At 41.8% G+C, this 27,687-nt stretch overlaps 1 protein-coding gene across 4 annotated transcripts in view; it reads right to left on the bottom strand.

Annotated features, from left to right (window-relative positions):
• Window positions 1-27,687, bottom strand: part of LOC118001846 (fibronectin type III domain-containing protein 1-like) — a 98,342-nt gene that overhangs the window by 6,413 nt on the left and 64,242 nt on the right. For all 4 annotated transcript variants that reach the window (XM_034992019.1, XM_034992017.1, XM_034992016.1 and 1 more), the window contains 6 exons: window positions 14,535-14,603; window positions 12,613-12,756; window positions 10,335-10,565; window positions 8,783-8,891; window positions 3,837-3,916; window positions 70-99 (listed from right to left, as the gene is read on the bottom strand). In XM_034992019.1, the coding sequence (XP_034847910.1) occupies window positions 70-99; window positions 3,837-3,916; window positions 8,783-8,891; window positions 10,335-10,565; window positions 12,613-12,756; window positions 14,535-14,603 (663 nt within the window). The remainder of the gene's footprint in view (window positions 1-69; window positions 100-3,836; window positions 3,917-8,782; window positions 8,892-10,334; window positions 10,566-12,612; window positions 12,757-14,534; window positions 14,604-27,687) is intronic.

Raw genomic sequence — 27,687 nt, 5'->3', positions numbered from 1 at the left:
ATAGCAATCTCATATTCACTATCCAACTTGATTACTAGAATGTCAAGTTTGTCAAGAAGAGAAACTTACCTGGTGGCCTCACAACAAGCAGAGGATTGTCTGTAAAATGAGAAAGAAATAATTGACTTCACTATCCTATTTCACAACCATGCAATTGTTGAAATGTTTATCGTGGCAGAGAGAGCTAACCAATGAGCTCCCTGGAATAGATACAAACATAGTTTATTCAAGCAATGCCAAAGTTTTCCTTAGTTTTTATTTTCTAAGCATTTCCTTTTGAAAAATATCCTTTTCTAGCTAAACTGCCTTGATATTTGTACAGAAATTGTGGGTCAATATAGTAAGACTTTGATTTGGGGTATGACAGAATAATTCAATACTCGTCATTTTTAAAAGATGTGTCTATCTTGAGAAAACAGTTTGGTGGTTTCTTAAAAAGGTAAACATATACCTACTCTATGATCTATCCATTCTACTCCTAAGTATTTACCCATGAGGCATTAAAACACATGTCCATGCAAACACTTATACATGAATGTTCATAGCAGTTTTATTTGTCATAGCCAAAAAGTAGAAGCAGCTCAAATGTCTATGAATAACTGAATGGGTAAGTTATGGCACAGTCATCTGATGAAATACTGCTAAGTACAAAAGATGGATGGATCTCAAAATGATTTTGCTGAGGGAAAGAAGCCAGACAAAAGAGTTCAGACTGTATGATTTCATTTATATAAAATTCTAGAAAGTACAAATCTAAAGTGACAGACAGCAGATGAGTAGTTCCCTGTTAACAGGGGAAAAGATGCCCACATGGGGGGACAGGGGAGCTGGGTTGCATAGCAGCAGTGAGCATGTAGGGGTAACAACGATGTTCACCAGTGTGATTGTGGCGATGGATTCAAGGCGGTAAACATACTTTAAAACCCACTGAGTTGTACACTTACATGCAGCTTACTATATGCCACTTGCATCTCAATAAAGCTGTATGTAAAACATCTATATCTTAGCCCAAGTAATGCCACTTAAGAAAATATGGCAGCACCTGGGTGGCAGAGTTGGTGAAACATCTGACTCTTGGTTTCGGCTCAGGTCGTGATCTCAGGGTTGTGAGATCAAGCCCCGAGTTGGGCTCCACGCTCAGCGAGGAGTCTGCTTGAGATTCTCTCCCTCCCTCTTCTTCCGCCCCTACCCCCAACTCTCTTTCTCTCTTTCTCTCTCTAAAAATAAACAGTGTGGAGGTTCCTCAAAAATTTAAAAACAGAGCTATCCTATGACCCAGCAATTGCACTCCTGGGTATTTACCCCAAAGACACAGATGTAGAGAAAAGAAGGGCCACATGCACCCCAATGTTCATAGCAGCAATGTCCACAATAGCCAAACTGTGGAAAGAGCTGAGATGCCCTTCAACAGATGAATGGATAAAGAAGATGTGGTCCATATATACAATGGAATATTACTCAGCCATCAGAAAAGATGAATACCCAACTTTTACATCCACATGGATGGGACTGGAGGAGTTATGCTAAAGGAAATAAGTCAAGCAGAGAAAGTCAATTATCATATGGTTTCACTTATTTGTGGAACATAAGGAATAGCATGGAGGACATTAGGAGAAGGAAGGAAAAATGGTGGGGGGGGGAACTGGAGGGAGAGATGAACCATGAAAGACTATGGACTCTGAGAAACAAACAGGGTTTTAGAGAGGGGGGAAGGTGGATGGGTTAGCCCGGTGATGGGTATTAAGGAGGGCACGTACTGCATGGAGCACTGGGTGTTATACGAAAACAATGAATCATGGATCACCACATCAAAAGCTCAATGATGAACTGTATGGTGACTAACATAATAAAATTTAAAAATAAATAAATCTTTTAAAAAAAAGAAAATATGGAACTAGCTTTTAAGGAATTCTGTTTTAGAAAAAGTTCATTTTTATAAAATAATTCTCCTTTTTTTTTTTTTTTTGAAAAATTATCATGGAGTAAAACTACTCTTTTATGGTAAATATCCTGTGAGTTTCAACACATGCACTGATTCACAGAACCCTACTACAATCAGGATACAGAATATTTCCATCACCCCAAATCCCCCTTGAGCTGCTCCTTTGTACAGACCATTCACTCACTCCCACAGAAGAGCGACCTATTGTTAGCTGTAAGTGTAAATGCTCATTTTGCTCTCCTACTCTTAAGTTTCAATAGTCCGCTGAAACAATCTCAAATGCTCCAGGCTGGAGGGGAGGGGAGGGGGGGGACATATAGAACAACAGCGCAACACAAACAACATGGAAAGCTGACCCCTTGCTGCAGCCCGTGCTGACATATGCGTTTACTTTGTGTATTTTTATGTTTGGCAATTACCTGATAATTTTCCTGTTGCTCAACAGCAGGGTTGTGAAAAGTGCAGGAGAAACTTGAACAAACTGACTGAATAAAGTGAAGATGGCCAGGGCAAATAATTGTCAAATTTCAAGTAATTGTCGAATTGTCAACTTTTGACAACTGTCAATTGTCAGATGCACGAGGATCTCCAGGGAGCTGATGGTAAAAGAGGTCTGCATGGGGGGGCCCTGGAATGCTGTCACTCACCCTTTGGAGGCCACAAAAGGATAAGGTGGGAGCATGGTGAGGCTCTTCTTGGGAGGGGGATAGCAGAGAGCCGTATTTTTCAATTTATACTGCGGTCTCAGAAATTACATTTATATTTCTATTCTCAGATTTGGGGCCAATTTCTTAAAGCTTTCTAGATTTGAATTTTTTTTTTTCTACAGACTTTTATCATGTTAATTCTGATAGTCGCCAAAGGTCCATTCTCTTTTTAGGAAATGTAGCCATGAATATAGACACGTCCCCTACATTAGCAAATTAACCCTTGAAAATGGCTTTCTTTGACTTTCTTAATGACTAATGAGGAACACATTTTTTAAATGAAAACACTTTTGAGGTCCTTTGCCAACATTTCCAATATGAAGCATATTCTCACAAAAGATTTTATTTTTTTTCCCACTTATTGTGATTCGGTAGATTTCAAAGCATCACACTTAAAAATATCTTCCAATGATCAATATTCTGGGATCAAGCTATATGTGGGAAATAATCTAACCAAATAGAAGGTAGAGCAAGGTTAGTGCACAGCTGGTTCAGCCCGACCTCTGAAGGTGGCTTGGCTTAGAGGCATAGGGACCAGCTCCCAGTGTGGTTTCCTGTGTGGAAAGGCTGTTCACCCAGGACTGTCCCCATGGCCAGCTCTGGGCACACTGGTCAGACCACGACCACAGGAACATCTTACAGAGGGCTGGAGAGCTCTGTATACCAGCATCCCCCAGAGCAGGGCCATCCTCCGAGTAACACTGCTTGTAAGATTGGGTAATATTCCAATTAAACTCTCCGTATTAGGACATCTTTGTCTCCTAGTGAAAGAACCATCTTGGAGATCTGACTAATTGGAAGAAGCAAATACCTCTGAGGCCACATGGCATTTATGCTCTTCAGCTGTTTTTAATAAAAAAAATTAGCTCTGCAACTAAATCTTTTACAGAGAGATTCAAACTTATCTTTCCCACATGGTTGAAAACTAGATTTTTTCCTTTCATTGGAATGTGACCTTTCCACTTCCCAGGCAGCTCCAATGAAGATTACTTTTTAAATTTTATTATCCAGATTTTAACACAGCACAAAGAAAATGATATTTATTTTATAAAGTGATATCCAATATGAACTCACGAAATAGAAAAATAAGGACTTTACTTCTTCAGTTTTTATTCTATTGTAGTCATGATTCCAAATTATTTGTCTTTGAGAAAAGGCAAAAAATGAGAATGTGAACTCGCAGATACCTGATTCTGTAACAAATGAGACCGAAGGGCTGATGGGTCCGTAGCCATGTGGATTTTTGGCTTGAACTTTAAAATAATACCTGAAATTGGAAGAAAACATTTTTTTGAAAGAGAAGCTTGTTTAATTTCTGTATAATAAGACAGATTCCCAAACTATTGAGCACTTACTCTGTGGCAGGGTTTGAGTGTTATTTTGTAACAAATGCATACATCGCTGCTATTCATATTTTTTTCTGAACTTCCGCATTTTCCAATAACTTTTCAAAATAATACAATTCACAGCATTGACTCACGTGGCTGATGGCATCAGAAGGAGCATATTGGGCAAAGAAGTCACGTAGAGAGCGTATGTTCCTTAGGGCATCACGGCTGCGTGGCCCCATGTGGATGGATGCCTCTCTCGTCCTGCTCTCATCCCACCAGAGTTCCACAGCTCAAGCGGGAGAAACTGAAGCAGCAAAACACTTACAGAGCAAAATTCAAACTTAACCTAATTCTTATCACTGGACTCCGTATGAAAAAGCAGGCTGTTTGACCCAGTAATGATGCAACTCATTGTTGGCGGAAGGAAGGCGAGCCAGTCCCGAGGTTGGCCTCCTCAGTGAAATGAACATGACAATGATGTCTTGGGCGCATGACAAGTGCTATGGTTGGCTCTGGAGCTTTAAAAGTCACTGAGTTTCGAGCTTCTGTGCCTCCAGGAAAGAGAAGCAAGTCCAAGAAGGGGAAGTGGAAAAGACCGGGAGAGGTTTTGCTGTCAAGATTTATCCTTGCCTTGGAACAGAGAATGTACTTGTTTGTCTAGAGGGAGACTGAGAGGCTGAGTGGGTGGGGAGTCCCCAGACATCTTGCTCTGTGCTCTTATGAGATACAGGACAAAAGGGGTGGTTAAGTAATATTAGAGACCAACACCGCAGCTGGGACCCAGTATATGCACTGTTAATCTTCGTTAAACACGAAGATTTTACCTTTACCTCTGGGACACCGGACATTATCTATGCTCTCAAAGCCCTGAGCTACTCACAGGTGAAGAAGAGGGTAAGAAACCCCCGTCAGGGCTGGCTCTCTGCCATTTCAGACAGTTCCTAACAAGTCTTTTCCTATGTCAGTCTTGGCACACAGGTTCTATGCACTAATTAAAATGCACTAAATTTTCAAAAAGGTGGATTATTTATTCGGAGAGCAAAGGCATATGTCTGTTACACCACTGTCCTGGGGCCAAGCCTCCGGAGCTCCTGAGATCACCCAAGGGAGCCCAGGCTTCACAGTTACACGGAAATATTTGACTTTGGGTTTGATTAAACAGAGAGCAAAGAAATTTGGTAAATGTAGTCTTCTTTTCAGCCTTTCAAGAGTCATTCACATCTCATTTAGAAGAGAATCCTTTTTAAACTGCATTTTTAAAAAAGATATGCACAATTAAGAACATATGCGTTTCCAAATAATTCGCTCAGCAGTCCGTGTTTTCCCAATTATGCATACTTTTATTCAGTGGTTATGGAGTTATTTAAGGCAAAATTCTGCAGGCAGTGGGCTTGGCATACATCAATGATACTGGTCAAACTTTACAGATACTTTTTTTTTTTCCCTTAAAAAGGGAAATCAAAACCTAAGGAATGATACATCCTCAGAGGCTGCATGAGACGTTTCTGCTGAGCATTTCTTAAGCCATTGCTCAACTGGTCCTGACACCAGTTCCCAAGGTCCACAGAGGGAATCACGGCTCTACAATTGTGGAGAGGGTACAGGATGCCCGACCTGTCTGATTCCTTCGCTGTATCAATTCTGTCTCCCCACTGAAACCCAAGTGTTCCTCCTCATCTACTTTCTCTGTTCACACAGAGATCTTGAGTTTTGAATGTCAGGAGATGGTTATGTAAGATGAAGGTGTATTCATTCTTTCAGCAGGTATGAAGGAGTGCCCCCAATTCCTTCCATATGTACTTGGTGTTTGCTCTGCACCAGGCACCAGGTTATGCACTGAGGGTAGAACGGGGGTTCGGAGCAGGAGTGGGTGGACGTGGTCAGGGAGGTGGGCTATAAAATACAGAGGAACTGTCCTCACAGAGCTCACAGTTTGGTAGAGACACCTTGTTTAGCAAAAGCATAAATATAATCACCAATCCATACCCTGAGGGAGACCGTTGGAGTTCCTCTGTCCTCCAACGAAGCCCACACGACCCAATTCCAAAGACATAATTCCATTTGAACCTCACCTAATGTGTCAAAGCAAATTTAAATACATGAAGCTGAAAAACACGAAATGATGGGGGAAAGTAAGGTTCCCATTTTCCAAACAACATTAAACTTCTTCTAGAAACTAAAATACAGATGCCATACTCTGAATAGTATCTGCCTCACCCAAGTAACAAGAGCAATCCATGCCTTTCCTTCTCACATAAGCTCTTGCACCTTCTTTTGAATAACCCCCCTCCCCAGTCTCAATCTTTGTGCTTTGAAGTATGGATGAAATATGCAGATTCCAGAAAGTGGTCTGGGACTGAGTTGGGTGAACAAGGTGGGCCATGTCCATGTAAAGTCAAACACAAGATTGAGTTATAAAGAACCAAAGCTGGTGTCTGACATTCTGGTTCATCTTGAGGGGACTGACTTCTTGTGTCTCCCACAGACACTTGGAGGTAGGTTCCTGAGAAGCCCCGAGGACGGTGCTAACAACAGGGACACACAGCCTCTGTGGGAGAAGGACCTGGACCACTAATGTGGGCCCTCCGGAGATGCTCTGTATCAGTGTAAAGCAGGGAAACAATGAGCACCCTTCCACCAGGCTGTTGACAGGGGTTTTGAGGAAATCTGTGTAGAGGAGCCCCAAGTGTTCTGTGCCCCCGTCAGCGCCCTCCATCAGAAGCAGGAATAATCGACAGGCATCCCAGAGAAAAGGCTAGAGTAGCACCTGCTGTTTCCAGCCTGGCTATCAGGGCACTAAATGTAGGTGGAGGGTAGGAGAGAAGCCACAAGGGACTCCCAAGGCCCTCTGGGACCAGCCTGTCCAGGCTCCCACCATCCTGGCCTCCTTTCCTTCCTAGAACACACCATGCTGTTAGATATCCTTTCTGCCCAGAACAACTTGGCCTCACCCCACCCACCTTCTTCAAGTTCACAGCTGCTTATCTATTTCCCCAGGGAAGCTCACCTGACTACCCCACCCCTCCCCACAAGCTCAGGAAAAAGGTCTCCCTCAGGGTATGGATTGGTGATTATATTTATGCTTTTGCTAAACAAGGTGTCTCTACCAAACTGTGAGCTCTGTGAGGACAGTTCCTCTGTATTTTATAGCCCACCTCCCCGACCACATCGACCCACTCTTGCTCCAAACCCCCGTTCTACCCTCAGTGCATAACCTAGTGCCTGGTGCAGAGCAAACACCAAGTACTTATAGAAGGAATTAGGGGCACTCCTTCATACCTGCTGAAAGAATGAATACACACCTTCATCTTATATAACCATCTCCTGACACTCAAAACTCAAGATCAGCCTGGCAGCAAAAGTTGTAGAAAGAACATTGGCCAGAAGGGTGGGGGGGGTGGTCAGGAGACAGGGATTCAAGTTCCACTACAAGGAGCCATGCAGCAAAACCTCTCCTGTGCCTCTTTCAGCTTTGGGATGCTGAGGCTGTGCTGGGGAAGTACCGTCACTCTGCACACAGTAAAGAAAACTGGGTGTCGACTCCACTGTCTTAAATGTGTTGTTTTTGTTTGCTTTAATTAATCCATCTTTCCTCACAATTAGGGAAACATAAAGAAAAGTGCTTTCTCAGTTTCCTGTTTCGCTCCTTGCTTTTTATTTGCCAAATCCTCAAATTGATAATAGTTTGTGAACATTTAGCTCAGATGAGCCCACATGGAACCTCCAATGCCCTGAGGAAAGTTCTCAGCTAGTTCAGAAGTACCCAGGGCTATTAACTAATTTCTATGCCCTTTCGGCACATTTCTGTTTAAGGAGAGTATTTTGTTTCAACCTTCTCCATGTTCCTCCAGCTATACAGGAAATGAGAGTCAGGCCACAGACACACCATTTAGAGCTCTTTGCTCCATAAATATGGGGCTTGATGTGACCTTGGGGGTGCTGCACTCATTTGCACGAGCATGAAAGAGACAATCATTCAAGAATCCAGCAGGCCCCCTGGAAGGCTGGAATTGGCCATGGTGGGAATGCTCACACTACAGAAAATGGTAAGCACCATAAACCAGGGACTTTTTTTTTTTCTCCAGAGAGCTGGTTTACACGCACACCATGCTTGACCCTCACGTGCTTTGCCCATTTTCACCGGAAAGCTTTCCTGATGATCATTACTATCAAAACCAGATAGCGTGAAAGAGGAAATGCACACTCACTCTCTTTGTAACCGTGGGAACAAGTTTTGTAGATTTCACACGAAGCATCACAAACTCTGGCTCCCAGATAGGCCTCTGGCCAGCCGAGCACCGCCCAGCTTAGCAAGACATGTTTGTAACCTTATCAATGTGTAAAATGCATCCTTCTAAATGGTCTGAACTTCCACATCATAGAATGTGAGTACCAGTTAACTAATATGTTTAGCAATTGCTGCCCCATTAATGTCACATATGAAGGTTGTGCTGCCTAATGCCACCACCTGGGTGCCTGCACATGGATCCAAGTCCCTTTCAACAAACAGAACAACCTTTCTTTCCCCAGAGGCAGGTACCGTTTAGTCTCTGGAAAATTGGTAACAAAATATAAACACAATAGACTAACAACTATAATAGAAACAGTAATTTCCTCTAAGAGAAATATAATGACACATGGTGGGTATTCATTGATATTCTATGAAAAGTAAACAGAGACTACAAAAGAAATCATAAAACCTTTTCATTGATCTTTTCACTTTCAACCTGAGGATATCTGTGACCACACACACAGGTTTCTCTCTCTCTCTCTCTCTCTCTTTAATGACTGACACATCATACCTTGTGTTTGGCTTCAGGTTCTCAATGGGCAAATGAGTTACTGAGGAAGCTTGAGTGGACCACTTGTTCCTAATGAAGTCTTCATAGGATGCACTGTAAACCAGGTAACCTGCAAGAGGAGACAGAGAAGGACCCACTGAGCATCAAGGAACCACATCACCCAAGAGGCATGCCCGATGGAGGAGGATGGGGAGGAGGCCATGGCCCAGAGGCATTGCCATCTGAGGGAAAAGTTCAAGAACGGGACCAAGCTGCATGTTGTGTCGGGGTATAACATTGGTACCTTCTTGTGAATTCAGATGTGGATAACAAAATTAAACACACTTCTTGACAACTACTGGTTCCCTACTTCTCTTCCTTCTCTTTATCTCCCACATTTCCTCAGAACTAATCACCTTGACCAACCTTGACAGCACAGAGTAAAAGGCGGCAGAAGAAAAAGCAGTGACCTCCACACAAGTATTTAAGAATTTCCTGGCAGAGATATATACAACTGTCCTTACATGAAACAACAAAACTGTTGATGGTGAGTGCTGTGCGTGTGTGTGTGTGTGCACGTGCATGCACTCGCACACGTGTGTGGGACTGAAAGACCCCAGACTCGCAGTGGTCTCTTCACCCAGTTGGTGAAGGCTCTCCTTTGATTGCTAGTTGTTGAAGATCTGTGCCTGCCCTTGACCTCGATGTCTAGGGACAGTAGTCAGGCAACTCCTTCTGCCTTTTCTGCTAGGAATGGACCCCAGTGGGCCCTGACACCTGCCCAGCCTTCAAGAAGGCCTCAGAAGGCCAAGTGAAGTCATGGCTCAGCGTATCCTCTACAGTCTCCTATGTTATACACAAAGGAAGAGAACATCCGTCAGGTATTTCCCATGAGCCAAACATTCCAAACACATTCAACCAAGTTTTATTTTGATTAATTCTCCTGCTCCTAGTATGTAAGCATCACTATCCCCATTTTGACACATGAGAAAACTGAGTCTTAGAGAGACGTTAAAGCATGAGATGAAGCTAAAGAAGCACGGAGCAGAGAAAATATTCAGTGCCCTTAGGTCATGCAGGTTTTTGCTTTTCATTCTAAAAGAAAGGGAAAAACATTACAGGGTGGCACAATCAGACTGCCTTCAATGCCTCCTTCTGGTGCAGTGTGAAATGGGTCAGGCATGGGGGGGTGTGGATCGGGTGGCCCAGCCAGCCGGCTACTGTAATATCCAAATGACAGGTGGCAACAGCCCAAGTTAACTTGGTAGTTAATGGAGAGAAATGGATGGGTTCATGAGAAACCTGGAAGGTAAAATTGATAGGATTCAGTGATGAATTAAATATGGTGGGGGAAATTAAAGAAGATTTGAAGACAATCCCATGCTTACAGAAATGAGTTGGGGAGTGCGGTCATTCTCTGAGATAGGAAATGCAGATGAGCAGGTTTGGGAATCAGAAGAGTCATGAGTTTGATTTTGGATATGCTGAGTCTGAGATGCTTTGGAGACATCCTGGGACTGATATTTTCCACCTACAGATCAAAGAGAACTCTGAGCATCTGCCTTGGACACACCTGTTACCACATCTCCTGGGGTGGCTTTGTCCCAGTCTACAATGACAAATGAGTGGCAGCCTTCCATAGCGACCACAGTGATGTTGCGGGGGGGATGCTGAGGAGGCAGGTCACTCTTCCTCATGTCATTTGGAATGATTTCATCCAGGCTATCCACTTGAAAGTGATCCAGAGCATCAGTCAGAGAACATGGGGCTGATGGGTCTTTACTCAGGTATGTCACATAAGGAGCTGGAAAAGAAGACAGACAGCCAATTGTATTGTTAAAGCTTTCTCTAGAGGCAAAAACATAATGTCTACTCCATGGAGCAGACCTACCATTCAGTCTTTCCCTGCTAGACAGAGGCTCCAGTGCCATCAGCCTGATGCTAAACCCAGAAACACATCCTTAGCTCTCGTTAATGGATCCACACATCTTCCAATCTAGTAGTTTCAAAAGATCCTGTTGCCCCATCAACATCAATGACTATGTCTTCAAAGTAATTTTGAAAGACCCCCAAACTATAATTCAATGTAGTATAAGTCTGTGGCATTCTGCCATTTGTATGCCCAGACATTTGAAAAGGTATGAATCGGGCCTAACTGACACTTAACTAGAGCTCTCTCGGCACCGTTCACTCCTTAGACTGTCTTGGAACCAGAAAAAAAAAAAAAATACCCCGATCAGGATATACAACTTCTAGCCTTCAGTCCTGGGTGACCTTCCCTAGAGCTTCAGAGATACCCATAACCATCAGGGATATTTACACAAGACCAGGCCTGAACAGCCTTTACAACATTACTGCTAAGTACAATACAGCTACTCACATTTACAGACAGGTTCAAGGTTTTCTATACACATTATCTCAGTGGATACAAGCCCTGGGAATAAAGCAGGACATGGACTGATATCCCATGTTCCAGCTGAGCCTACTGATGCTGAGAGGGCCCATGAAGCTCAGGTCAAACAGGAGACTCTACCTCCAGCCCACACCTCTTTATTATATACGCTCTGTAAGAAAACAGAAATGTCAAGGAATTGGAGCTGGGGCCTCATACATGCAAGATTCTCAAGTGCTTTCAAGTAACAATTTCTATTACTTTCTAAATATTCCATTGCATCTTTTGGTACAGGTTCTCATTCTTGGTGGGACTAAAAGCAATTTTTAGACTCTCTATTTTCCAATAATTTGTATAAAACGAGGCCTTGAGAGCCTGTCGATGGATCTAATCAGGAAGTTCTGGAGAGTAATCTACTATGCTTTGTAGAGTTACAGACATAGGAAAATAGCCGGACAATAGTAAGCCTTTCAATCTTGAGAAGAGTTCTGTGGAACAGCAAACGATAGTGATGAAAGCATTTTCATTCCTGTCAGGGAGCCACAGAGAGGACAACCAGAACATTCAGCAAATTCAGCCAGCCTGCTTAATGCCAGGGGCCAGCATTAGCGCTTGCCTCAGGAATGCTACCTCAAATTAATATTCTTGTTCTTCAAGCACATGAGATTTAGACACTCAATACGACATCTCGGCTGGCAAGCGCTGTTCTCTGCTTATGGCAGAACATTTGTTTTGGAAACAGAAAAGTGTTATATTAGTTTAAGCTTTCGCCTGTCTCCACTTGGTAATATTTTTTTCCACTCCATAATACTAATCTAACGGTCTCGTTAGTGAAGTTCATTAAGGGCATGGGAAAAGAAGACTCCCAAAGGGAGTGAAGCACAGTTTAGCGAAATAGAATTTCCTCTTGAAATTGTTTAATAACTGAGAAAGAAGAGTCAAGTAAAATTCTAGGATCCCCAGTCCCCGAGGCTAATGAAAATTACAGGAAACAATGGAAGAACCCAGCTCTGGTTCTGTGGGACCATAAGAAGCACCAGCAGCTCAATTTGGTAAACTGCTCATCTTTGAGGAAGAACTTAACAATGTATGGGTGAGTCTCAGTGGAAGGAAGCCCCATCTTGGAAAAGTTGCTAAAACAAAAACAGTCATGTTCTCTGGTCCTGAAGACGTTTACAAGTGTTCCTTACCCTTGGTCTATACGAGGCGGCCTCTCAAAGCTCTGTTTGGTTGGATACCAAACGGTCTCCCGCACAACCCCCTCCGCTGACTCCTGCAGAAAGCAAGCTAATGTGTCTTCAAGCAGGACTGACTCAGAGTCACTCCACATGGAAACTTCGCTCCGGGAAAACTTCTGCTCCAATGCGCTGCCTCAGCCAGGCCAAGAAATTAGTTACGCTCTTCCTCAAAGAAAAAAGTTAAAAACCCACATTTCTCCAATTAAGGAAGTTCTATTTACCAACAAATCGTTTCTTTCCAGCCAGATCCAACTCTTCTTCAGGAAAGGAGCTAATGGCGCCTTCTGGCGGGATGACCTCAGACACCGCAGCTGTAGTGGAGGGCCTGGTGGTAGCCGGTGGCCTCGAGGTCTCAGATTCATAATCTGAAATGATATGAAGGCTTTGCACTGGGCCCTTCCAGAAAGGGGGCACCATGTACGGCCAACATTCAACCCAAGATTAAAGCGCACACACACACACACACAACACACAGCCAAAATAAATGCTGTGCTTGAATGTAATTTGGTCCCAATGAAACAGTATTCCTCCTACCTCAGTCCCTTCAGGAAAGCAGCTGCAGAAAAAAGAAAGGAAGAGGAAAAGGAAACACATATGAGCAGAAAAATGAGATCTTACAATCAGAGCTGGACAGAACCTTAGAATTCATCCAGTTTTGCATGTTCCTGTTACTGACAGGCTCTGCCTAATTTTCTCCTTTAGAGCCATAAAAGATTCACATCAGAAAATAAACTTGATTTTTTAAAAAAATTTACCTTCTGTGTATGGGCTTCTTTTCTGGGGAGGGGGTGGGATGAATCCTATTAAAAAAACTAACCCTTAACATTTAAAAAAGAAGACTCTGCTCCCTTTCAACCGCTCAAAGATAGTAAGAAAATAAGAAAGGAGCTTATATTTTCAAAGGTGCTAAGAAACTTTTCTTTTTCTTCTGACATCTGTTGTTTTTCTTTTAAGTCAGGTTTTTCTTAAACTGTGGGATGAAACCAATGTATCGAACTTCACTGTCACTGCATCAAAGGTGACATTATTCTCACCGGTGTTTTGAGGACACTGGAGCTGCAGGTAACAGCAGAAAGGAAGCACAAAAGGGAGAATATCCTGAGTATCAGAGACCAGCCTGTGGTGGGGACAAGATGCCCCCAGGAAAACTGCAGAGGCAATTTATAAAACCCACAGAACCATCACAGCATGGCTCCAGATTCTACCTAAGGCATTTTGCATTCTTTTTTTTTTTTTTAAGATTTTTAAAATTTATTTGACAGAGGGAAACAGCGAGAGAGGGAACACAAGCAGGGGGAGTGGGAGAGGGAGAGGCAGGCTTCCCACCAAGCAGAGAGCCCGATGTAGGGCTCGATCCCAGGACCCTTGGGACCATGACCTGAGCCAAAGGCAGACGCTTAACGACTGAGCCACCCTGGCACCCCAGCATATTGCATTCTTAATCTTATAAGCTTATTCCTGCTTGAAAAGATTCTGTGATAAAAACACTTACATAGCACTGCATTTCTTTCTTTCTTTTTTTTTTTTTTTAGAGAGAAAGTGAGAGAACATGGGCATGTGCACCAGCAGGTAAGGGTGGTGGTGGGGTGCAGGGGGAGGGGCAGAGGGAGAGAGAGAGAATCTCAAGCAGGCTCCACGCCCAGTGCGGAGCCTGAGGCGGGGCTCAATCTCAAAACCCAGAGATCGTGACCTGAGCCCAAATGAAGAGTTGGGTGCTCAACTGACTGAGCCATCCAGGAGCCCCCATAGCACTGCATTTTCTTACATAATTAGAAAAGGAGAGAAAAGAGAACAATGAGAGGAGCCAACAGAGGAAGTGGAGTTGTGGGTTGAACCAAGCCTGTTCACAAATGGCAGTGGAAGTGGAGGCCCAGACAAGCAGCTCCAGAGTTCTGGGGGGCGGGGAGAGAATGGGGGGCGCAGAGGCTTGTCTGGAGGCTGTATTCACATAGGAAGCCCCCTCTTTTCCCTCGGATCAAATATGTACTGGGCACTAACTTGGAAGCTGGCATACAACCACCTTCCTTCAGCACTGCCATGCAGCCCAGAGCTCTGAGGGAAACTCGGAAAATTGAGATCATCCACCTAGTAATTAAAGTGAGAGAAACTGTCCAAATCCAAACCGTGTAAAATCAGCTGGTACCTTCGTCATAGATAACGTACGCCTCTTCCGTGGGTATTGCGGTATCAGTCTCCAGTCCTGAGAATTCATCTAGTGAAGAAAGAGGAGAGAAAGGTTTCCTCCCAGCAGCTGGGACCCGTGCCCTGGGCATGGTATTCAGTCCCCACCATTCTTCCACAGAGGTCAGTCACCAGGCCAGGGCCGCCCAGCCTTCTCAGAAGGAAGAGCATTAGAATCCAGACACGAAACCCAGACTTCCTCTCCTTTACATTCAGGGAAGGGCACTCAGAACGTCCCCTGGGGGTCAGAAGAAAGCCACCTCCCCCAGCACACCCACTCTCTGGCACAAAGTGCCTTCTGACCTCCCCTCTGCACACAGTGCCCACTCACCCACCAGCCCAGGCAGCTCTCAGAAGGCTGCAGGAAGGGCCCAGGTCCAGCAGGTCACAGGCCTGAGAACACACATTCTCAGAAAGCAGGAAGGTGGGAGACTGCTGCTCAGGGTGGGGACAAAAATCCCCCCAACTGCAGGCTCCCTTATTCATCAGGCCTTCATCCCCCTACCCCCTCGATCTTGCCACGATCACATGTTCTGGAAGCAGGGTGCTTTCCTGCCTCTCCCACATTCTACATTGGCAAACCACACCAACATGACTTCCCTGTGCTTCACTGCTTCCCTCCTAACCTTCCACCCTCTCTGGTGGGAAGCCTGCAGCCCAGGGCCTGTGAGATGCCCCGGCACCAGCTTCGCCATTGAGGTGGTGGCCCTCGGTGTGTTCTGATGGGGCCAATGGATGTCAGCAGGACAGAGGTTGTAAATTACCAACACCCTTCAGGGCTCAGGACTGTCATTTCAAGAACAACTATTAAGACATAATTTTCCTTAGGTCATTCCAATGTCAATATTCTTAGATCCAAGAGGAATTACTTCTGGGTTGGTTCAAATCAGACAGTTTTCAGGTTCACACCATCCAGTTTGGGGCTATCTTGCCATTGCTTCCTTGGGTACTATTTTCCTTCCCTTGTCAATTTAACTTTTAGGAACATGGTCCTGTTTTTCCTCATTCTTGGTTCACATTTGCTTCTTTTCCTTATTATTTTTTGTCAGATCAAAAATGAATAATTTGTATAACTTTTGCATCCCAGAGTAAAGAAGAAAAAGGAAAAAGATAGCATTTCTTGGTGGATTCTCGCTGTTGAGTGTAATTCTTGAAGTGCTGGAGCACTGCAGTGCATGCAGCAGGCCACAGAAATCATGCCTATTACCTGCAAACTGGGATCGCTTCTTGAATGTCAGTTAAGTCTTCTGGCAAAAGTAAACATCCTACTGAGTGATTCAGTGCTCTTTTTTTTTTTTTTTTTTCTTAAGCTCAGATAAAGTCAGGCATAATTTTCCTAAAATAGCACCATCTTGGCTCCAAGTAAAAGTAACTTCCAGACGTAAGAAAGTGTATTCTTTTTTAAAAATTGGCCATTAGGGGCACCTGGGTGGCTCAATCATTACGTGTCTGCTTTCGGCTCAGGTCATGATCTCAGGGTCCCAGGATCGAGCCCTGCATCAGGCTCCCTGCTCAGCAGGAAGCCTGCTTCTCCCTCTCCCACTCCCCCTGCTTGTGTTCCCTCTCTCGCTGTGTCTCCCTCTGTAAATAAATAAATAAAATCTTTCAAAAAAATTGGCCATTAGAATTTGTCCCACCTGATTGCCATTTGGAAGCATTTGGAACTACAGAAAACTAGATGCATTATACGTCAACTCAGCATCATTGTCAAAAGCTTCCACCTCGTCACATAAAAACCATAGCTGGCAGCCACCAACACGGTGGTATGGTTCATTCTCTTGAGTAGTTTGTCCAAATGGACATAAAAAAAAAAAAAATGACAGCAAGATGTCACCAAAGAATTAGGGCCTTAGCTCCAGAGATATTTAACAAAACTATTTAAAAAATCCCGAGCAGAAGTTTAGAGAAAAAGTGAAAGACAGCCATTTGAAAACCAAGGATATTCGTAAATTGTACAGTTGGTCCAGCCCAAGTAATTTTCAATTATTCTCCTTGTATTTTCTGTCTTGAGCCGTGGATGAGTGGAATGGTTTTCCATAATGACTGATGTTTATCTGAACCATGGCCCAGGATCATGTTACAAATTATTGAAGATGTTCAGCTGGCTCAACATTTCCAAACATGCATGATATCATCTGATCCGCTGTAGAAATGGAACCTGAAAAACAAAGACCATTGGCTTTTACTTCTCAGAAAAATGGAGAATGCCTATAGCTTAAGATATTGCTCGGATACACAAAGATGAATAATAAGGTACCATGAAGAATGTGAGATGAAGCAGAAGACACTGTCTCTACTGCAAGGAGTTTATTATTTAATGGGAGAGTCAGATCAAGCAAAAGTGTGTGGGGGGTGGGCGGGGGATGGGCAAGAAAAAGAGAAAAGCTATGAAACACTGAAAACAAGCATATAATATGCATCTATGCTTCCAGGAATATACATACACATATGACATGCATAACAAATGAGGAAGTATGTAAATACTGCTTGAATTACTGGAATGATTGAATGACACAAGGTTATTCCTAGAATATTATTTTAAAGCAGTGTTTTAAAGGAAAGGAGTGCGTGATTTAACCAGGGGAGCCAAGACTTTTAGATTTGAAAAGATGATTTTAAAATTGGAGGGCTAGAAACAAAATTTTTTTACTTCACCAGTGGAATGTAATAACATATGGGTGACTAGGTGGGGTTGTGGAGTAGGGGTCTTGAAGGGCAGGTATTCATTTGCTGATCACGAATGCAGATGCTAGATCATAAGCACTACCATAACAAACATTTCAGGCTACTAGCCTGCAAAGTGCTATGGTCAAAATGTTGCTTGCTAAATACTGACTATGTACACATGGAGCCCCAGCACTTGTGAGTGTACATTATGGACTGCACTAAATACAACAAAAGAGCAGGGGCATGAGAAGAACACAGACTTAAGAGCAGAGTAAGAGGCATAGAGACAGGATACAGGTGGTTCTGCAGTTCATGTGTGAGGGGGAGCCTTGGGACTGTCCCTCAGCTGGCAGAGCTTCTTACTGAAAGCATCTCTCTGCTCTCAGTATCATTACAGCATTTACAAAATAAATATCAAGGCCACTAAGAGATGTTTGCCAACAAATTACAAACTCCATTGTATTTTATAGATAATGCACAGGATTTTCCAGAGTAATTGTGACTGCTTTTCAAATTATAAGCCATCTGTAGAAGCTAATTCCCACCCAAGATGTTTGTTCCTTTGCTTCTCTCCAACACTGGCCCTGGAAAGTTTCATTCCAATGATGAATGAAGCTGGGACTATGTGTGATATCCCCGGGCAAGTAGAAGCTGGTAGAAGGAAGCCCAATAAAGAATAACAAAGAGTATTGGGCCAACAGGGCCAGCCTATAGATGGAGAGAATGAAGCAAATCTAAGAAGTGTGATGAAGTGGATGGACAGATGGTGGTGGAGTAGGAGGACCCTAGGTTTCCCTTGTCCCATGAATACAACTAGATAACTATCAAATATTCTGAATACTCCAGAAATCAACCTGAAGACAGGCAGAACAAACTCTACAACTAAAGGGGGAGAAGAGGCCACAATGAAGAAGGTAAGCAGTGCAGAGATGCATCTTGAAAGAGAAACACATCATGGCTACTGTGGTGGGGAGGGAGCCACGGTCCACAGAGAAGGCCAAGAGACAGACTAGCACACAGGGGAGTACATGGGAAAAACGAATCCCCATAGCAATTGGTTTAGAAAGTGAGAGGGGCCACATTTTGTGACTTTTGACAACCAGGAGGCCTTAAAGCCTAGAGTTTAAAGGTCAGTGGGCTTGGCTCTGGGAGAGCCTGGAGGACACTGAGGCTGCCCTTGGAGAGAAGGTTGGGCAAACAGCCATGACATACAGTATGGAAACAGTGATCTGAAGAGCACCTGGAGCACACAATGAGGAGGTTATTCACTCATCTCAGTGTGTCCCAGAGAGACAGCATTCACAGAGACTGTTCCAGGAACAAAAGAACTGGCAGGCATCATTTCCCTTCTCCACCCCTCAGCATAAGCACAGGGCCACCTGCAGGAAGCAGCACAGTCCTGACACTGGCTACCTAACTTGCTTATACCAAGCCCCATCCCCCATTCTGGAAGAACCACCCCTCCGAGTTACAATTGCTTCAGTCCCAGCATGGCAGGCCCCCTCCACTAGAAGAGCAGCCCAAACACCTGCCAGTGGCGCGAGCCAAGCTACTCATGCTGTTTGACAAAGTCCAAGTGTGGGGGACGATCCTGAAAACAGGAGACTCCACAGCTGGCTCCTGCTATTCTCTTTCATTTTGTTTATGGCAATCTTTATAATTGTGGGAATATTTCTGGGGTTTCATGATAAAGTAACTACTCATCTTAGTCACACCTATCTAAGCAATCATAATGAAACTAATTCCACGAAGAATTAGTTTCTGTAGAACAAAATAACAAGACGGTCACGCTCTGCCTAGCACCTTTCTCTTTGCGTACTGTTTTTTAGTTTTAGCGAAAGCCAATAAGCAGAAATCAATAAAGGTCATGTTAATCATTACAAAGGATAAATGAAAGAAGGCTATGGCTGTAATCCAGAAAATGATCTAAGATTTGGAAAAACAAAAATATCCTAACATATAAATAAAGTTTCTCCGAGGCTGTCAGGAGGAGATGCTTGCAACCTGATCCTGTGTCTGTGTCTCCTCATTCGCCAACGCCGTCCTTTCCTACGAGAGACCCACCCCGGCTGGAGCTGGACTCTGGCATGCCAGCACCACATCTTCTGACCTGGGAGTTTTGAAGGGCCTCAGTTCTGGCAGTGGTGGTGACAGGTCTCATTTCACAAGCAGACCAGAGCACACCTAGTCAAAACTCACACATTCAGGCCAGAGACCAAACACTGCTCACAAAAGGCAAAGAGAACCTCTGCAGATGGCTGGCCTGAAGGATAACGTGGCCAGGACACAACAGCAGAGCACATGCAACCCACATTGAAGATACTCCCAGAATCATCAGGCCCTGGTGAATAGGGGACTCTGTACTGCAGGGTAATACAGGACCTCTTCTTCACAAAGCCATTACTCTCAAGAGCAGGAGACATAGTTGACTTTCCTAACACAGAGAAACAGGCACAGAGACTTAGACAAAATGAGAAGATAGATGAATTTGTCCCTAATGAAAGAAAAGAACAAGGCCACAGCCAGAGATCTAAGCAAAACAGATATAAGTAACATGCCTGATGGAGTACTTAAAGCAGTGATCATAAGGATACTCATCGGACTTGATTAAAGAGTGGAAGACATCAGTGAGACCATTAACGTGGAGATAAATAACAGAGCAGAGATAAAGGGCTTGATAAAAGAAATGAGAAACACACTTGATGGAAGGAGCAGCACGTTGAAAGAAGCAATGGGATGAATTAAAAACCTAGAAGACAGAGTAATGGAAAGTAATCAAGCTGAACAAAAGAGGAGGAAAAAAAATTATACAAAACGAGAATAAACTTAGGGAACTCGGCGACTCCATCAAATGTAATAACATTTGTATTACAGGAGTCCCAGAAGAAAAGAGAGAAAAGGGGTCAGAGAATTTATTTGAAGAAATAAATAATAGCTGAAAACTTCCCAAATCTGGGGAAGGAAACAGAAATCCAGATCCAGGAGGCACAGAAACCCCCCCCCCTGCCAAAAACCAACAAAAGCAGATCCACACCAAGATGTATTAGAATTAAATTGGCAAAATCTAGCGATAAAGAAAAAATATTAAAAGCAGCAAGAGAAGACAGTTACATACAAAGGAAACCTGATAAGGCTATCAGCAGATTTTTCAGCAGAAACTTTCCAAGCCAGAAAAGAGTGGCATGATTATTCAAAGTGCTGAGTGGGAAAAGCCTGCAGCCAAGAATATCCTATCCAGCGAGTACTATCATTCAGAATAGAAGGAGAGATAAAGAGTTTCCCAGACAAACAAAAACTAAAGGAGTTCATAACCACTAAACTAGCCCTACAAGAAGTACTAAAGGGACATTTTTGACTGGAAAGACAAAAATGACAGTATGAAGGTAGAAAACACAAAAGCAGTAAAAATGAATATTTCTATAAAAAAATAAGCCAAGGAACTCACAAAATAAAAGGATGTCAAATATGATGCCATGTATCTAAAACATGGCGGGGAGAGGAGTAAAGAATGGGTTCAAACTTAAATGACCATCAACTTAATATAGACTACTATATGCAGAAGATGTTATACACAAACCTAATAGTAACCACAAACCAAAAACCACTAATAAATATGCAAAGAATAAAGAGAAAGAAATCCAAAAATATCACTAAAGAAAACCAGCAAACCATGAAAAAGAGAAAGACAAAAAAGAATCAGAGAAAATCTTCAGAAACAACCACAAAACAAGTAATAAAATGGCAACAAATACATATCTATCAATAATTACTTTGAATGGAAAGGGACCAAACATACCAATCAAAAGACATAGGGTGACAGAATGGATAAAAACAAGACCTATCTATATGCTGCCTACAAGAGACTCATTTTAGCCCTAAAGACATCTGCAGATTGAAAGTGAGGGGATGAAGAAACATTTATCAGGCAAATGGATGTCAAAAGAAAGCCAGAGTAACAAAACTTAAATTGGACAAGAAAGACTTTAAAACAAAGACTATGACAAGAGACAAAGAAGGGCACTACAAAATAATAAAAGGGACAATAAAACAAGAAGATACAACAACTGTAAATATTTATGCACCCAACATGGGAGCACCTAAATACATAAAACTGTTAATAACAAACATAAAGGAGCTACTCGGTAATATTAAAGGACTTCAACACCCCACTTACATCAATGGACAGATCCTCTAAACAGAAAATCAACAAGGAAACAATGACTTGGAATGACACACTGCACCAGATAGATTTAACAGATGTATTCAGAACATCCCATCCTAAAAGAGCAGAATACACATTATTTTCAAGTGCACATGGAATATTCTCAGAATAGATCATATATTAGGCCACAAAACAAGCCTCAACAAATTCAGAAAGATTGAAATCATACCATGCATTTTTTTCCCCACAACATTATGAAACTAGAAGTCAACCATGCACACACACACACAAAATCTAGAAAGACCACAAATACATGGAGGTTAAATAACATGCTACTAAACAATGAATGGGTCAACCAGGAAATAAAAGAAGAAATTTAGAAAGTACATGGAAACAAATGAAAACGAAAACACACATACAAAAAGAAAACACAACAGTTCAAAACCTTTGGATGCAGCAAAAGCTATTTGAAGAAGGAAGTTTATAGCAATACAGGCCCACCTCAAGAAGCAAGAAAAATCTCCAATGAATAACCTAGCCTTATGCCTAAAGGAGCTAGAGAAAGAAGAACAAACAAGACATAAAAATAGTAGAAGAAAGGAAATAATAAAGACTAGACAGAAATAAATGAAACAGAAACTAAAAAACAGATCAATGAAACCAGGAACTGGTTCTTTCAAAAGATCAACAAAATTGATAAACTTTTATCCAGACTCACAAAAAAAAGGAGAGAGAGGACTCAAATAGTCGGAAATGAAGGAGGAGAAATAACAACCAATGCCACAGAAATACAAAGGATTATAAGAGAATATTATGAAAAATAATGTGCCAACAAAGTGGACAACCTAGAAGAAATGGACAAATTCCTGGAAGCATATAACTTCCCAAAACTGAATCAGAAAGAAATAGAAAATTTGAATGGACCAATTACCAGCAAGGACATTAAATCAGTAATCAAAAAACTCCCAACACATAAAAGTCCAGGACCAGATGGCTTCACAGGTGATTCTACCAAACGTTTACAGAAGGGTTAACATTTTTTCTCTCAAACTATTCCAAAAAATAGAAGAGGAGGGAAAACTTCCAAACTCATTCTATGAGGCCAGCATTAACCTGATACCCAAACCAGATAAAGACACCACACAAAACAAGAGAACTACAGGCCAATAGCTCTGATGAGCTTAGATGCAAAATTCCTCAACAAAATATTAGCAAACCGAATCCAACAACACATTCAAAAAATCAGTCACCATGATCAAGAGGGATCTATGCCTGGGATTGCAAGGGCGGTTCAATATTTGCAAATCCATCAATGTGCTACATCACATCAACAAGAGAAAGGATAAAAATCATATGATCATTTCAATAGATGTAGAAAAACCACTTGACAAAGTACAACATTCATTCATGATAAAAACCCTCAACAAAGTAGGTTTAGAGGGAACATACCTCAACATAATAAAGGCCAAATATGAAAAATGCAGAGCTATTATCATCCTCAATGGGGGAAACTTAAGAGTTTTCCCCCTAAGGTCAGGAACCAGACAAGGATATCCACTCTCACAACTTCTATTTGATATAGTACCAGAAGTCCTAGCCACAGCAATCAAACAAGAAAAAGAAACAAAAGGCATCCAAATTGGTAAGGAAAAACTTAAAACTTTCACTATTTGCAGATGACATAATACTCTATATAGAAAAACCAAAAGACTCCACCAAAAAACTGGTAGAACTGATACACAAATTCAGTAAAGTCACAGGATGCAAAATCAATATACAGAAATTGTTGCATTTCTATACACCACGATGAAGCAACAGAAAGAGAAATTAAGGAATTAATTTATAATTGCAACAAAAATATAATGTACCCAGGAATAAACCTAACCAAAGAGCTGAAAGACCTGTACTCTGGAAACTATAAAACGTTGATGAAAGAAATTGAAGATGACACAAAGAAATGGAAAGACCTTCCATGCTCATGGATTAGAAGAACAAATATTGTTAAAATGTCTATAGTACCCAAAGCAATCTACACATTTAATGCAATATACACATTTAATGCAATCCCTATCAAAATACCAACAGCATTTTTCACAGAACTAGAGCAAAATATCCTAAAATTTGTATGGAACCACAAATACCATGAATAGCCAAAGTGATCTTGAAAAAGAAAAACAAAGCTGGAAGCATCACAATTCTGGACTTCAGAGTTGTAGTAATCAAAACAGTATGGTACTGGCACAAAAACAGACACATAGATCAATACAATAGAATACAAAATCCAGAAATAAGCCCACAATTTTATGGTCAATTAATCTTTGACAAAGCAGGGAAGAATATCCAATGGGAAAAAGAAAATCTCTTCAACAAATGGTGTTGGGAAAACTGGACAGCAACATGCAAAAGAATGAAACTGGACCATTTTCTTATACCATACACAAAAAGTATGCGCTAAATGCATTAAGGACCTAAACGTGAGACCTGAAAGCATAAATATCCTAGAAAAGGACATGGCAGTAATTTCTCTGACATCGGCCCTAGCAACTTTTTTTAGAAAGGTCCCCTGAGGCAAGGGAAACAAAAGAAAAATAAACTATTATGACCACATCAAAATAAAAACTTCTGCACAGCAAAGGAAACAATCAACAATACTAAAAGGCAACCTACTGAACGGGAGAAGATTATTTGCAAATGACATATGTGATAAAGGGTTAGTATCTAAAATATATAAAGGACTTATATAACTCAACACCAAAAAACAAAATAATCTAATTAAAATGGGCAGAAGACATGAACAGATATTTCTCCAAAGAAAACATCCAGATGGCCAACAGACCCATGAAAAGATCCTCATCATCACTTATCATCAAGGAAATGCAAATCAAAACTACAATGAGATACCACCTTACACCTGTCAGAATGGCTAAAATAAAAAACACAAGAAACACACGATGAGGCCAGGATGTGGAGAAAAAGGAGCCCTCGTGCACTGTTGGTAGGAATGCAAAATGGTGCAGCCACTGTGGAAAACAGTATGGAGGGTCCTCAGAAAGTTAAAAATAGAACTACCCTACAATCCTGCAATTGCACTACTGGGTATCTACCCAAGGAATACAAGAACACTAATTCAAAGGGATACATGCACCCCTATGTTTATAGTAGCATCATTTACAACAGCTAAGATATGGAAGCAGCCCAAGTGTTCATCGATACATAAATGGATAAAGAGAAGTGGACAGATATATAACGGAATATTACTCAGCCATAAAAAGAATGAAATCTTGCCATTTGCAACAGCATGGATGGAGCTAGAGAGTATAATGCTAATCAAAATAAGTCAGTCAGAGAAAGACAAATACCATATGATTTCACTCATATGTGGAATTTAAGAACAAAGCAAACAAGAAAAGTGGAAAAGACAGAGAGAGAGAGAAAGCAAGAAACAGGCTCTTAACTCTAGAGAACAAATAGATGGTTACCAGAGGGAAGGTGGGTGGGGGTGGGGTGGGTAAAATAGGTGATGGGGATTAAGGAGTGAACTTGTCATGTTGAGCAGCTGGTGATTAAAATGAAAACTTAAGAAAAAAAAGGAAGCGTGGTGGAGGAAGAGTGAGCGGGCAATGAGTCCTGGCAATGAGATGAGAGAAGTCCAAGGAGACACCGAGGCTTCAGGCCTGAAGAGCTCTCTGGGTTATTGCAAAACAATCTTTACCCTGCCTTGTGTTATTTTAAAGAGGAAAAATTGGGGGGGCACCTGGGTGGCTCAGTCAGTGAAGTGTCTGCCCTTGACTCAGGTCATAATCTGGAGGTCCTGGGATCGAGCTCCACATCGGGCTCCCCGCTCCTCAGGGAGTCTGCTTCTCCCTCTCCCTCTGCCCCTCCCACCCCCTGCTTTTGCGCGCTCTCTCTCTCTCAAACAAATAAATAAAATCTTAAAAAAAAATAAAGATGGAAAATTTGGTTTTCTGACAAGAGAGTGAGTTGTTTTTATCTACTGTATGTTCAGTAGATAGCCCTTCAGGGGCAGAAGCAGGCCACCTACGGCTCTTCTGTATCTCCCAGAGAACCTGATTCACATGCACTAGATGATTAATCATTATTTGCCAATTTTAATTTATAAAATTTTGAATGAAGCCAGAATAACAAAAACATCCTTTCTAGTTTACCACATGAACTTTCTCGTAATGACATCACTGCCACAATGATAAAGATGAAACATTTGTCAGATGAATTTACTCAATTCTACATCAGGGCTGACCTAAGGCACCAGATGTAATCCTGCTCGCTTTCCCTTTCAGAATCTATCATTGGAAAGTATACAAAGTCACCATGTCAACAGCATTAGTTATTAGGGAACCGGAATTCAGAACCACCGAGAGATACCACTTCACACCCACTAGGATGGCGAGGATCAGAAAGACAGAAAAGCACAGGCATTGGTGAGGATGTGGAGAAATCGGAAGCTTCATATGCTGATGGTGGGAATGTAAAATGGTGCAGCCACTAAGGAAAGCAGGTTAGCAATTCCTACCAAAGTTAAACACAGAGTTACCATGGACACAGCAACTCTCTTACTGAGTATATACCCCAGAGAATTGAAAACAGGTGTTAAAAAAAATTGTACACACCATTCTTAGCAGCATTATTCATAATAAGAGCCAAAAGGTGAAAACAACTCAAATGTCCATCATCCAATAAATGGATAAAATGTGGTTTATCCACACAATGGAATATTGATCAGCAGTAAAAGGAATAAAGTACAGACCTACTCTACAACGTGGATGAAACTTGAACACAAGTCATGCTGAGCGAAAGACACCAGACACAAAGGCCATATATCATATAGGATTCCATTTATATGAAACGTCCAGAAGAGACAAACCCATAGAGAGAGAAAGTGGATTTGTGGTTACCCAGAGGTTAGGAAGACAGGGGAATGAGGAGTGACAGCTGATGGGTATGGAGTTTCTTTTGGGGTGATGAAATTGTTCTAGAATTTGATAATGGTGATGATTGCACAACTCTGAATATACTAAAAACCACTAAACTGTATACTTTAGAAGGGTGAACTTTATGGTATGTGAATTGAATCTCAAGAAAGCTATAATTTAAAATTTTTTAAATAAAAATAACTATGATTAGAATTAATACAAGGAAGAAAATTAAGTTGTTAGTGGAGCAGCATAAATAAAAAAGGAAGACTGGCCATACAGGAATATTTTTAAAATAATAATTATAGTACATTATAACATTATATAAAGATTATATGTTGCTCTCCACGAATTTACTTTGTTCCCAACACTTTGTATTGTTTTGTACTTATTTTGAAAATGCTGCCTAGAGGCAAATTATAATTAATATTTGGTTACTAATTCGGCCTGGGCTAGGGAAGTAGAAAGATGACATAAGTGAAGTGAAAAACATACACATACATCATGATTTTCCAGAAGAAGAAGAAGGAGGAGGAGGAGGAGGAGGAGGGGGAGGAGGAGGGGAAGAAGAAGAAGAGGAAGAAGAAGGAGGAGAAGAAGGAGAAGAAGAAGAAACAAAAATACCAATAAAACCATTGACTTTCATGCCAAATAAAAGCCCAAAAATCCAAAGTAAATGAAAAGAATATGCTATAAGCCCTCTTAGACAAAAGAAAATGAAAAATATTCATAATAATAGTAGTAATTCCATCAAATTCCAAAACAGTCACTCTCCTGTTTGCAAACAATTATTTAGTAAATATCTGTTCCAATTATACTTTGATTTAAAAAAACAAACAAACACATCAATGTATGCAGAAGTGAAAGGTCAAGGAAAGTACATAATATTTTCATACCAGAAGTCCAAAGGTAAATTCCAATTCGTGCTCACTGGGGAAAATGATAGTCTGCAAATCTTCTTCCCAACGGCCCTCCTCTCAGCATGGTTCCTTATCCTTTGGTGTGAATTTTTAGATGGGTACAATGTTCCTGTTTACTTGGAGCTTTTCTGCAGGAAACGGACTTCAAACAGAATTCCCATTTTGAATACAGCATTCAAGTTCAAGCTTATCACGGTCAACAAGGCTATGTAAAGAATTCCAGGTGTGCAAACTAATTCCTGAAACAAAGCGCCTTCACTCTGTATCAGCTTAAAAAGACGTAAGTGTTACAGCCTACATGGTGATTCTTTTCCACCTAAGGGAAAGAAGATGAATTTTTCTCCTCTGAGCCGGACACCAATGCAGGATGACCTCTTCCAAAACAGCCTGAACAGGGACTGAGCAGAAAAGATGATGACTCTGCAGCTCCACGGG

Source organism: Mirounga leonina, unplaced genomic scaffold (assembly GCF_011800145.1).
Source record: "Mirounga leonina isolate KUSES-001 unplaced genomic scaffold, KU_Mleo_1.0 Mir_54, whole genome shotgun sequence".
NCBI lineage: Eukaryota > Metazoa > Chordata > Mammalia > Carnivora > Phocidae > Mirounga > Mirounga leonina.
The sequence above is the reverse complement of the archived record's forward strand: the minus strand, read 5'-3'. Positions and strand labels throughout refer to the sequence as shown.